At 40.9% G+C, this 12,327-nt stretch overlaps 1 protein-coding gene across 1 annotated transcript; it reads right to left on the bottom strand.

Moving 5' to 3' along the window:
• Window positions 1-244: 244 nt before the first annotated feature.
• Window positions 245-11,406, bottom strand: LOC311264711 (macrophage mannose receptor 1-like; the record flags this gene model as incomplete). Its single annotated transcript, XM_084365802.1, has 12 exons — window positions 11,163-11,406; window positions 10,818-10,997; window positions 10,046-10,207; window positions 9,389-9,568; window positions 9,035-9,191; window positions 5,042-5,217; window positions 3,458-3,677; window positions 2,215-2,559; window positions 1,798-1,875; window positions 1,433-1,510; window positions 854-954; window positions 245-367 (listed from the first exon to the last, which is right to left on the bottom strand). The coding sequence occupies exons 4-12, from the start codon at window positions 9,545-9,547 to the stop codon at window positions 245-247; spliced, it is 1,437 nt and encodes a 478-aa protein (XP_084221928.1). The 5' UTR covers window positions 9,548-9,568; window positions 10,046-10,207; window positions 10,818-10,997; window positions 11,163-11,406.
• Window positions 11,407-12,327: the final 921 nt, after the last annotated feature.

The raw sequence follows: 12,327 nt of genomic DNA, 5'->3' as shown, positions 1-12,327 counted from the left end.
AATAAACAAACTGACCTTAAAGGACGACACAGTTTATACTGTTTTACTTTGTTTATATGTGGCGGACCCTGCCACCTCTCTAGCTTCAAACGGTGTTCTGGGACCTTATTCTCCTCTGAGAACAGCTTGTTTATTCACTGATGGAAAAGATAAATATTTCTGAGTTTGTATTATTACCTGATTAATATTGTAAATATTAAAATGATGAGTTTGAATTTCTTCTCCAAAACTACGTAGTGCCCCTTTAAAACTCGTCCTTCTTCTTCTTTGTCTCCTCCTCCTTGTGGAAGACCTTTCCATCCGACTGCTTCCTCCAGCTCAGTTTGACGTCTCCATCCACCCCCTGGTCCTTCAGCCTCTGTTTGAGCTGATAAAACCTCCTCAGCATTATCACTCACATAGAGATATTACATTCTGCACTGTTCTTTATATGTTCCTCTATTTCAGGAGCGCTCTGCATCACGTTTATATATTCACATGTTGTGTTCCCTAAGATGGCGTCGCCCTGTTGGCCTGCTGTCCTTTCTGACTTTCTCCTCCTCTTTCTTCTGTTGTAAAGGCTCTGGCTTTTCTAAAACTGACAGTAAAGTTTGTGCTGAGCGTCGACTCTTAACGAGTCACAGTTGTACCTCAGTCAGGCCTGCAGAGTGGCACGACTACACTCTTTAATCCTGCACATATGTACGTGCACAGCTTCCTACACAATGCTCAGCTCATGTCATGTTTATCTGTTTCCTACCTCTTCACACTGTTTCTTGTTCTGCTGAGTTTTCCCTCGGGGATCAATAAAGTCTGATTTTATTTGAATTTGTTCTGTTTGTGTATAAAATTAGAAAGGTCCAACATGATTTACCTCCTTCAACATTTGTTCCATCACAGCAGGGTCGTTGAGATCCAGAGAGGAGTCCTTTCTCTCCAGACGCACTTTGAACACTTGCTTTGTAGTCGTAGGGACTGTGAAAAACATATGTTCATATAAATATTGACTCATCAGTCTGAACAATGACAGGGAACATGTGGCTCTGTCCTCCATCTGTGGCAGGGCCGGCTCTCGCCATTTTGTTGCCCGAGGCAAGATTAGGAGTTGGATTTATGACTGCAGCTGAAGTAAAATATCTCATTATGTATAATAATAATAATAATAATAAATTTTATTTGTAACGCACTTTATATTTAACAAAAATCTCAAAGTGCTACAACAGCAACAAAAAAAAGAAAAAGAAGTTAAGACAGAGTTAAAAGCAGATATCAAAGTAACACAAGCAAGATTACAGATTAAAAGATTTTTTAAAAAGGTACGTTTTAAGGCCCTTTTTAAAACAATCAATCGACTGTGGAACCCTCAGGTGTTCTGGGAGGGTTTTCCACAGTCGAGGAGCAATGTATGTAATGTAGACGATGCCCACAGTCACATACAGTTAACAGAACTCACCGGCGCCAGGCTGCGTGATGCTGGAGGTTGGTGGCGTGCTGGATGTGGTGCTGCTGCTGCTTGTTGTCTGAACTGCAGCTGTATTCAAACACACAGTACGTTCATACTGTTACACCACTGCATTAAGTCCATTGTGTCATTCTACAACTGCAAAACATCTGTTCATGTAAATACTGACTCATCAGTCTGAACAATGACAGGGAACATGTGGCTCTGTCCTCCATCTGTGGCAGGGCCGGCTCTCGCCATTTTGGTGCCCGAGGCAAGATTAGGAGTTGGATTTATGACTGCAGCTGAAGTAAAATATCTCATTATGTGTGTAATGTAGACGATGCGCACAGTCACATACAGTTAACAGAACTCACCGGCGTCAGGCTGCGTGATGCTGGAGGTTGGTGGCGTGCTGGATGTGGTGCTGCTGCTGCTCGTTGTCTGAACTGCAGCTGTATTCAAACACACAGTACGTTCATACTGTTACACCACTGCATTAAGTCCATTGTGTCATTCTACAACTGCAAAACATATGTTCATGTAAATATTGACTCATCAGTCTGAACAATGACAGGGAACATGTGGCTCTGTCCTCCATCTGTGGCATCTGTTTGCTAACTTTACAGATAATTTCATGTCAATGATAAACATCAGGAGTGTTTACATTTTATTTTCTGTCCATAACTTTATGTTTTGTGTTGTTTTTGTTACATTATCATTGAGGACATTTAATGCTAAATTAAACCAAAATCCAAATATAAATACAAGTTGAATCAAGAGTTAACACTCACGTAGGCTGTAGCAAGCGAACGGTAGCTTCCAGGCACAGGGAGCGTCCCTCCATTTTCCAGAGGTGGGTAAGTGTGCCATCACACAATCCTCTATCACACCACCATGGTTATTAGGTTCAGTTTCATCCCAGTACCTAAATGAGGAGTTACTTCCATCCGACCACTTCCAGGAGTCTCTGTAAAGGCCGATCCAGGCTCGTTGTCCTGAAGTCATCACGTCCTTTACCTCCTGGTTCTCTGCTGTGTTCCTCACACTGGCCAGGTCTGTGTGGTGTTCTCTGCAGTAGCTCTGGGCCTCAGTCCAGGTCATGGGAGTCTCGATGAGGACAAACGTCACATTCAGCCCTGAAAACAGAGCACAGTGCTGTGCAGAGGTACTATAACATACAGTTTACCATCCATGCCGTGTCTGTGGCAGTATTCACAGCATTATAAATCCACTGAACTAATGACTTTGTAAAATAAAGATGGAAGACATGATCATCTTAATAAATGTTACTGAGTATTTCTTCAGTCTCTCCCCATTAATAATCACATCCTTAAAATCTACATCTAATAGATTGACACATTATTTCTTCTTCATGTGAATATTTTCTCAGATTTATGAAACACAAACATACGGGCCCCTCTGAAGGGTCACCAGATACATCTGAGGGCTCGTCAGATGGTTGATGGGAGAGGAAAGAAAAGAAAAAAGTTCTGATACACAAATCTGTCTTCAGCTTTTCTTTTCTTTAACTTTCCTCCAATATTTGCTTTCACATAAAACATTGGATCATCTGACTTCTTTGGAAGTTACACAGTAAATAAAGTAGTGTAGTAATAGAGTACATGTACTCAGTTGCTTTCATGTGGGCTGTGGAGCCAGATCTGCCTTTTATTATCTGAAACAGCTAAATTGCGGCCACGTCTCCGTCTGAGTGACTCAGAGACTGAAGCATGTTTTTAAATCCAGCAGGATGGACTATTACAATGCTCTTCTACCTGCTCCACCCAAACAAGTCCTTCATCACTGACAAGCTTCTTTTTCTCATTCTCATCTGCATTGCTGTCAAATCATCAATATTCATTGCTGCCTTATTGGCTTGTCAGTCGTCTGTGAAGCTCTTTGAATTGTACTAACTTTGATGGAAGGTGCTGTAAATAAAGTTTGACTGACTGATCCTGTATCGGCCCAAATAATGAGGGAGAGCTCAAGAACCTGAACTGGTGTGTTTTAAACTTCACTGCTGAATATTCTCACCTCTGACATCCATGCAGACTGGCCAAAGGGGAGTTTTACAATCATAGTCATGCCATCGTCCACCATCATCCATCACTGTGCAGTGCTCTTTACTTTGATAGTTGTCTGGTTGTCCAGTCCCCCACTGTCTGAACTCAGTCTCCCCGTCTTTGTAGAAACTGGTGTCTGACAGTGACCACCTCCAGCTGTTCACGGCATCATACAGCCCGATCCAGAAATCCTGAAAGCAATATTTTAATGCATCTTTCTTTAGGCTGAATTTTAATATAAAGCGTTCGACCCTGCTCTAGCTTTGAGCTGCTAAAGGAAATGTTTTCATGTAACATGTTCAGTCTTGATACTGCCTCTACTTTACAACGACTTTGGCTCAACTCACACAACAATTTGCAAAACCCTTAAGTCTTTCTTAAAACTATATCTAGGTGCCCACATGTACACTGAAACAGGATTTGCATGCTGTGATCATTCTTCCTGTTCATACTGGCCATATTATCCCCTGGTAATATTCTTTCAGTATCCTGTCAGTGACGGGGGTCAAAATCCACAGTCCTCATCCTGAGTAAAACTACATTCAGAGGTGAATCTGAGGCTTCAGCAGTCTGAGTGACACAGATCCAGTTCACATCTTCCAAAGTGACAGGCTTTCTAATACAACATTCCCTCCTTTTGTTTCCATCCACTGCAGCTCAACAGGGACACTCAGTCTGGTGAAACACAACGAGGGAGTTTTATATTAAAAACACTTCACAGCCCGAGTCTAAAAGAGTTGGGACGCTGTGTAGAATAAAGACACAATGCAAACATTTGCAAAGAGCTGACTTCAGTCCTGCTGTTCCTGAGCTCATGTAGTAAAATCATTTATACAATCATGTGTCTGACGACCTCGCCCCGTCCTTGCTTGTGAACGACTGAGCCTTTCGAGGACGCCCCTTTCATACCCGATTATGATACTATCACCTGTTACCGATGAACCTGTTTACCTGTGGAAGGTTCCCACACAACAACTTTCAGGCTTTTGTTGCCCCGTCACAATTTGTTTGAAACGCGTCGCTTCAGAATAGACATATATTTACACAAGTCAGTGAAGTTGAACATGAAATAAATAAATTGTCTTTGTATTGTTTTAAATTGAGTTTATGTCAAAAAGGATCAGCAAATTATCACATTCCCCGATTCTGTTTAATTTGTATTTTACACAACGTCCCAACTTCTTTGGAGTGAGCGTTGTATACATATATAGACATATGTAGACATATAGTCTGAGTACATTTCATATTGTAAACAAATAAATATGAGGCTTTTTCTAGAGGTAGAGGTAGGAGTAGTTTAAACTCAAGCTGCACCTTAATCAGACACAAGATTAAAGTGCTGCTTACAATGTCCTTCTGAGAAGTAGTGGAGTAGAAGTACAGAGTGGCATTACATGGAAATACTCAAGTACAAGTACAGTACCTCAAAATGTTACTTCAAATTGTATCTACTGACTTTACACCAATGTGGAAGTGCAAAACTTTCAACCTGCGTGTCATTTACATGATTGTCAAAAATGGCTTTGAGACTAAAGAAAGACATCAGTGAACTCACAGTGGACACTTTGCTTTTATCTACGGTGTCGATCAGGATCTTCACGTCCTCCATGTTGTCTATAGTTGCCAGGTCAGTGTATTTCTCTCTGCAGTACCTCTGAGCTTCAGTCATGTTCTTCAGGTCATAAACAAAATGGTACTGACGACGGACATGTGATGAGACAGCACTCAGCCCTGTAGGGACAGACATGCATACTGGTGACATTTGGGTGAAACATGACTTCTATGAATCATCTGGACTTTGTCACGTTGCATTTCAGTGTATTCAGGTGTGTCGTTGTCTCTGTCAGTAAAATCAGTCGTGGAGTGTAACAAAGTCATTTACTTCAGTACTGTACTTAAACTAGTGACAGGGTTGGGGGTGTCTGTTGACACTTTAAGGACAATTTGCAGTATGTCTGTTTCTGTAACTTTATATTTCTACTCCATTGCATTTCATGGTAATATCAGACTTTTACTGCAGTACATTTAAGTGTTATTCAGATGAAGATTTTAGTCTAAAGACACATGACAACCTGAAATACAGTAAAATACATAGTTATATATTACACCAGTGGTTCTCCGGGACGTCCCAGTAACTCGAGTGGTAGAGCATGCGTCTCATGCACAGAGGCTGATCATTAAAGGGGCACTACGTAGTTTTGGAGAAGAAATTCTTTTAAAAAATAGATATTCAAAATATTAATGAGGTAATAATACAAACTCAGAAATATTTATCTTTTCCATCAGTGAATAAACAAGCTGTTCTCGGAGGAGAATAAGGTCCCAGAACACTGTTTGAAGCTGGAGAGGTGGCAGGGTCCGCCACATATAAACAAAGTAAAACAGTATAAACTGTGTCGTCCTTTAAGGTCAGTTTGTTTATTCAGTCATGAAAACAAAGAGTTTGATTATTTAGTTTGTTTAGGCAGAAAAAAATCAGCCAGTGAAGATCTTTCTCTGCTCATTAACATTTCTTCACCAAAACTACAGAATGCTCCTTTAATGGATTCTGATACTTTAAGTCCATTGATCTGATAATACTTTTGTAGTTTTACTGAAAAGAGAGGTTCACATTTTTTGAAGTCAGGAGGTTTAAAGGTCCCGTCCCAAAAAGCATAAAATGTTTATAAATAAGTCAGGCATAATTTTACAAGTCTTTATATTAATAAATGGCAATCACTTTTTTCATCCATACATTTCTAAATGCATAGGAACTTGATACATTTTGTCACAAAAAAAAACATGTCCTTCAGTGTGACACCTTATTCTGATTTTAAATTGGGCAATTCCACGAACAACTTTATTTAATTGAAGGACCCCATTCAAATTCTTGTTACTGAAGCCTCCTATGAAGCCAATGACATGAGTGCATGGAAAGTTCTTGTCTCAGCATTATTCAAATATTTAACTTTTTCCAAACCACTATGAAAGTGTTCAGTTTTGTTGTCCTTTGGTGTGATGTCACTAAATTATATTTTTCAATTAAAAGCTGTTGGTTAAACTACATAATTATGGAAAATTATACAAATGCTAACTGCTAACTGCTAAAGACAGGTTAGCTAGGATTGGCATGGTCATTAACTCACACAAAAGGCTGAAATGTCCTTTAGGATGACAGAAATGTCCTCCGGTGTGACACCTTTAGCTGTCACTCCGGAGGACAAGGTCTCTTTAAGAAGCATTTTAAACAATTAAATAAGATTTTTTTTTAAAACAATTTTTATTCCCTTGACCATTTTCAGTGTTTTTAACTGCAATAGCTCCATTAATTAAAATATTTTCTGTTTTTGTTGAAAATTTGTACTGTTTTAAAGTGTCATGAGAAAAAAGTACCAAGTTTTTGATGATTAATGATTAATGATGAATACACAGAAGGGAAATTTGTGATTGTGCAATATGATGGCAAGCCATATGTTGGCCAGATCATGGTGGTTAATGGAGAAGGGATAAAAATCAATTACATGATCCAGAAAGGTGAGAAGAATTCATTTGTGTGGCCAAAGAAACCCGACTGCATTTACTATTCACAGCAGGAGATAATTGGTGTCATATCTGAACCAGAGCGAATGCACCGTGCTGCTCAACCCACACCTCTTGATTGGATAATGTTCAATGAGTAAACCACGAAGGATATGAAATTAAGATCAGGGAAAGGGGAAGAGGAAGAAGAGTGTGAGGATAAGGAGAGGAGAAGGACAGGAGGAAGAAGAGAAGAGAAGTCAAGGTGAAGAGGAGGAGCAGGAGAAGAGGAGGGGAGGAAGAGAAGAGGGAGAGAAGAGGAAAGGGAGGAGGAGGAGGAGGAGGAGGAGGAGGAGGAGGAGGAGGAGGAGAACTCCTGTATTAAACAATTGAATAAAATGAAATGAAATTAAATAAATTATAACATTAATTAAATTAAGAGTTTTTTGGTTATCTGATGAAAAATGATTGCTTTGTTTTTTAAAAACATGACTGATATAAATGAAATGTTCTTTCCCCCTGACACACTTTTAAACTTGCTTGTTTAAAATATTTGCTCTGTTGAGTGGTCAGTTAAGTTAGGTGAAAATCATTATTTTTTGTTTTGTTTAAAAATATGGTTGATATTGTTTGTAAAAAAAAGAATATTCTTTCATCTCTGACATTTTCATGTAACACCTCTCAATTACTCTTTAATGACTACTATTTCTGTCCTTTAGTGTGACATAATGTCCTATGGTGTAACACACATAAAAGAACCAAAAATGTATTTGTATGTCAAAAAATATCTTAAAAAAAGGTTGAGTATTGCATTAGGGGATATATAATCATCATTCACATTGAATTATTATAATTTTTTCAACAGTTTTGAAAGGTTAACATCAAAGTTTGACTCGCATTTATTTAAAACGTTCAACAAGTCATGGGGAAAAAAATAGTGTTATTCATAATTTCTCATTAAATAAATAACACTATATGAAAATAAGTGTCTCACAATTAAGATGAATCTGTCTCATGCTATTTGTGTAGTATTTAAGGTTTTTTTCCTAATTTTTTTTTTTACTGTTTTAAAAGTCAGTTCAGCATCGAGAAATATTGAGGAACTCAGTGATGGTTTGTAAACGGCAAACACCAAAGCTGGACTGGAAAAAATAGAAAGCTGAAGATTGTAAGAGCTGCAGCGTGACCACAAAATATTTCAGGGTAAAAGAAATCAAACTCAGAGGATTCAGTTTGCATCAGTCTGTGCGTCAATCAAAGGAGAAGGATTATATAAATGTGGGACATCATTTTTAATTTAGACTTCTGATGACAGTTTTGTCCCCACAAGGTTATGTGCTGTAATAAAAGAATATAAACATCTATAAAACAAATAAACTACTGACCTGATGCAGCCATGATGAGCAGCAGGACTGCGTCCATCTTCGTCGGCTCTCTGTTCGCTCTAATGTGAGACTTCAGACTGTGGCTGTTGATGTAGCTCATTAAAGCTGACACGGCTTCAATACGATACGTCACTGTCCACCTATGATTTGCACACATAATTGATGCTATTCCAAGTAGCTGTCAACATCTGACTCACAGTACACCTCAATACATTAAACCTGTATACATGACATGGTTTGCATACTTCATTTGGCTACCAAAGTGTCGATGACAGGAAAACAGACGAGAACAACACATTTACAGTAAACAGGGTTGAACATACTATTGTTCATTCAAGACTGGGTCAAAACAAGTTCTGAATGCAGAACAGAGGTAGAAGTGGCAAGCAGCATACAACATCAGCACACAGTGTATTCTTAAACTGTAGCTGGACACTGGAGAAAGAGCTGCTCAGGTCCTTTACTTTAGTAAAAGTACTAACACCACATGGTGAGAATACTCCATTACAAGTAAAAGTCCTGAAGTCCAAACCTAACATGAGTAAAAGTATATAAATATTATCAGCAGGATCTTTCAGTATAAAAGGTACTCACTGTGCCATGAAATGTTTCCTGTCAGTGTTTTTTTTTAACATTGTAACATTATGATTTAAAAGACCTCCCACCTGGTGGGTGTCCTGGTAGCTCAGTCGGTAGAGCACGCGTCCCACTTGCAGAGGCCGTGTCCTCGCTGCAGCAGCCCAGGCTCCAGTCCGACCTGCTGCCCTTTGCTGCGTGTCGTCCCCCCTCTCTCTCATCAGGCTTCCTGTCACCTCTCCTCCCCTGTCCCGTGAAACAGGCCAAAAATCACATTAAAAACAACTATGGTTGATCTCTCAGAGGTCTCTTATTTTGAAGGGGCACTATGTAGATTTGGAGAAGAAATTCAAACTCAGAATATTAATATTTACAATATTAATGAGGTGATAATACGTAATCGTCCAAAATGGCTTTGAGACGAGAGAGAAAGGTGAACTCACGTGGCTGTATTCAGAGTCCACCGTTGAGCTTTTATCTGCCATGTCGTTCAGGATCTTCACGTCCTCCATGTTGTCTGTAGTTGCCAGGTGTGTGTGTTTTTCTCTGCAGTACCTCTGAGCTTCAGTCACGTTCTTCAAAATGGTGCTGACGGTGAACATGTGATGAGACAGCACTCAGCCCTGCAGGAACAACAGGACGACAACATGAGATTGTTGAAACGTCACATTTCTATAAGATCATCAGAGGTTTGTACTGTGGCTGTCCTGTGAGAACCACGTATCTGTAAAAAGGCAGAAAAACAGCCTGTTTTCAGCTGTGTGACGATGCATTTTGCGGCTAATCCAAGAGGGTTTTTGAAGAGTTCATTTGGTTTAAGGAGGAGGAGGATTCTCTGAACACATGAAGGAACACTTCATCCTTCAGTCCATCACAAACACTCACCAGCAACACATCTGGAGATACGTGGTTTTCAGGTGTGTAATATGAAAACTAGCAAATACAGCTGATAGTATTTGCTTCTGAGATGTAGTGGAGTACAAGTATAAAGTCGCATAAAATACAAACAGTCCAATTAAGTACTTGAGTAAATGCACTAGACACTCATCAACTACTGAGCCATGTACCATCGTAACATTATGATTTAAAAGACCTCCCACCTGGTGGGTGTCCTGGTAGCTCAGTCGGTAGAGCACGCGTCCCACTTGCAGAGGCCGTGTCCTCGCTGCAGCAGCCCAGGCTCCAGTCCGACCTGCTGCCCTTTGCTGCGTGTCGTCCCCCCTCTCTCTCATCAGGCTTCCTGTCACCTCTCCTCCCCTGTCCTGTGAAACAGGCCAAAAATCACATTAAAAACAACTATGGTTGATCTCTCAGAGGTCTCTTATTTTAAAGGGGCACTATGTAGATTTGGAGAAGAAATTCAAACTCAGAATATTAATATTTACAATATTAATGAGGTGATAATACAAACTCAAAATCAGTGAATAAACAAGCTGGTCTCAGAGGAGAATAAGGTCCCAGAACACTGTTTGAAGCTAGAGAGGTGGCAGGGTCCGCCACATATAAACAAAGTAAAACAGTATAAAACAGCAGAGGGAGGGGCCCCACACACACACACACACACACACACACACACACACACACAGAGAGAAAAGAGGAACTGTAGACCAGAATAGACGAGATGATCAGATATGATCTTCACACACTGAGGTACGTGTCAGGCAGCAGGTAACAGGTGTCAGATTACCAGGCCGCTGTACCATCTTCTCTCACACCATGTTGAACCCGTATAGAAATCTTACCAACGACAGGCAGAAATCCACATTACTTCTGTGGACAAGCCACCAAAATAAAGTGAGCTTCAACCTGCCGGCCTGACGTTCACGTAATCGTCCAAAATGGCTTTGAGACGAGAGAGAGAGGTGAACTCACGTGGCTGTATTCAGAGTCCACCACTGAGCTTTTATCTGCCATGTCGTTCAGGATCTTCACGTCCTCCATGTTGTCTGTAGTTGCCAGGTGTGTGTGTTTTTCTCTGCAGTGACTCTGAGCTTCAGTCACGTTCTTCAAAATGGTGCTGACGGTGAACATGTGATGAGACAGCACTCAGCCCTGCAGGAACAACAGGACGACAACATGAGACTGTTGAAACGTCACATTTCTGTGTGTTCAGGTGTCATTATAGGAAAATCAGAGGTGGGATGAAAAACAGTTGCGTAAAGAACAATTTTGAGTATTTCTGATTTGTTTTTGACATTTCACACTTCAGTGTCGTACTTTTACTGCAGTACATCTCCTTAAGAAGTGAGTGAGGGCATCCTGTGTGTGAGAGACAGAGACATGATGTACATGAAGAGTCAAAGCTGACGGGGTTGTACACATTGTGTACTTACTCAAAAGGCTGTGTGGCCCTTTGACCTCCTGAACAATGAACAACAGACATCACCCATATAGCCTCATAAACACATGCAGAAAAAGTCATCAACTAGCAAAGTCGTGATATTGTTTCAAAAAGACAACAGAGCCGCATTTAGCTCACCAGGGAAACACGAGAGCAGCAAATGGTGACCGACTGTCTGAAGCCCGCGCTGCTCGCTAACAGCCGCTGTGACCTGGATCTATGCACCAGACACTGATGTTATAACGCAGCTGGCAAACTACACACGCTGTGACAAAAAGCCAGCGAGCTCCCTGAATAATGTCTCCAACACCACTTCATCACGTCTGATCCAGGCAGACAGCGCAGTCCATTCACAGCCTCTCACCGCAGCTCCAGCTCTCCCGCCACTCTCGCCGCCAGCGCCGTCATCTCTCTCTCGCCTCGGCCTCGCCTCGTCCCCCTCACGGTCACCTCCATCATCATCGGCCGCCAGTGCTGCCACAGGTGCGGAGGCTGGTCCACCTGTTCCACAACTTACTTTTAACTTGGATACTGGACACACATCCACTCCGGAGACACCCAGCGGCGTCTCTTCCTCGGTGTCCCCCAGTGTTGGCAGCAGCAGGACGGTTAGCCGCCTCCCAGAGCCTCGCGCTGCGCGGGAGGCTGATTTAGGGACCGTCAATAAATTACCCTGTTGTTTGTTTGGTCAACACGAAAACAAAGTTTCTCCACGCTGACGTCACGATGTTAGTGAATATTATGATTTAAAAAACACTGATTTCATGCAGCACACTTATTCTGACTGCTAATGTGTTTCTGTGTTTGTTGTGCAAAAGTATTTTAATAAGGTAAAGTCTTTTTTTCAGCAGCCTCCGTGTCATGTGACCCAGTGACTCCAGACCGATGCTGAATTGTGTCACTGAATGGGATCAATGACACTCATCTGTTTCTATTATATTTTAATGCTGCTTTTATTTTATATGAACATTAATTATGAGAATTCAGCAGTTTTTTCCAATAGCTTCTGTGTCATGTGACCCAGGTACTGGAAACCATTGC

Source organism: Pagrus pagrus (assembly GCF_965226575.1).
Source record: "Pagrus pagrus genome assembly, chromosome: 11".
Lineage (NCBI taxonomy): Eukaryota > Metazoa > Chordata > Actinopteri > Spariformes > Sparidae > Pagrus > Pagrus pagrus.
This window is presented reverse-complemented; position numbering and strand designations above follow the sequence as displayed.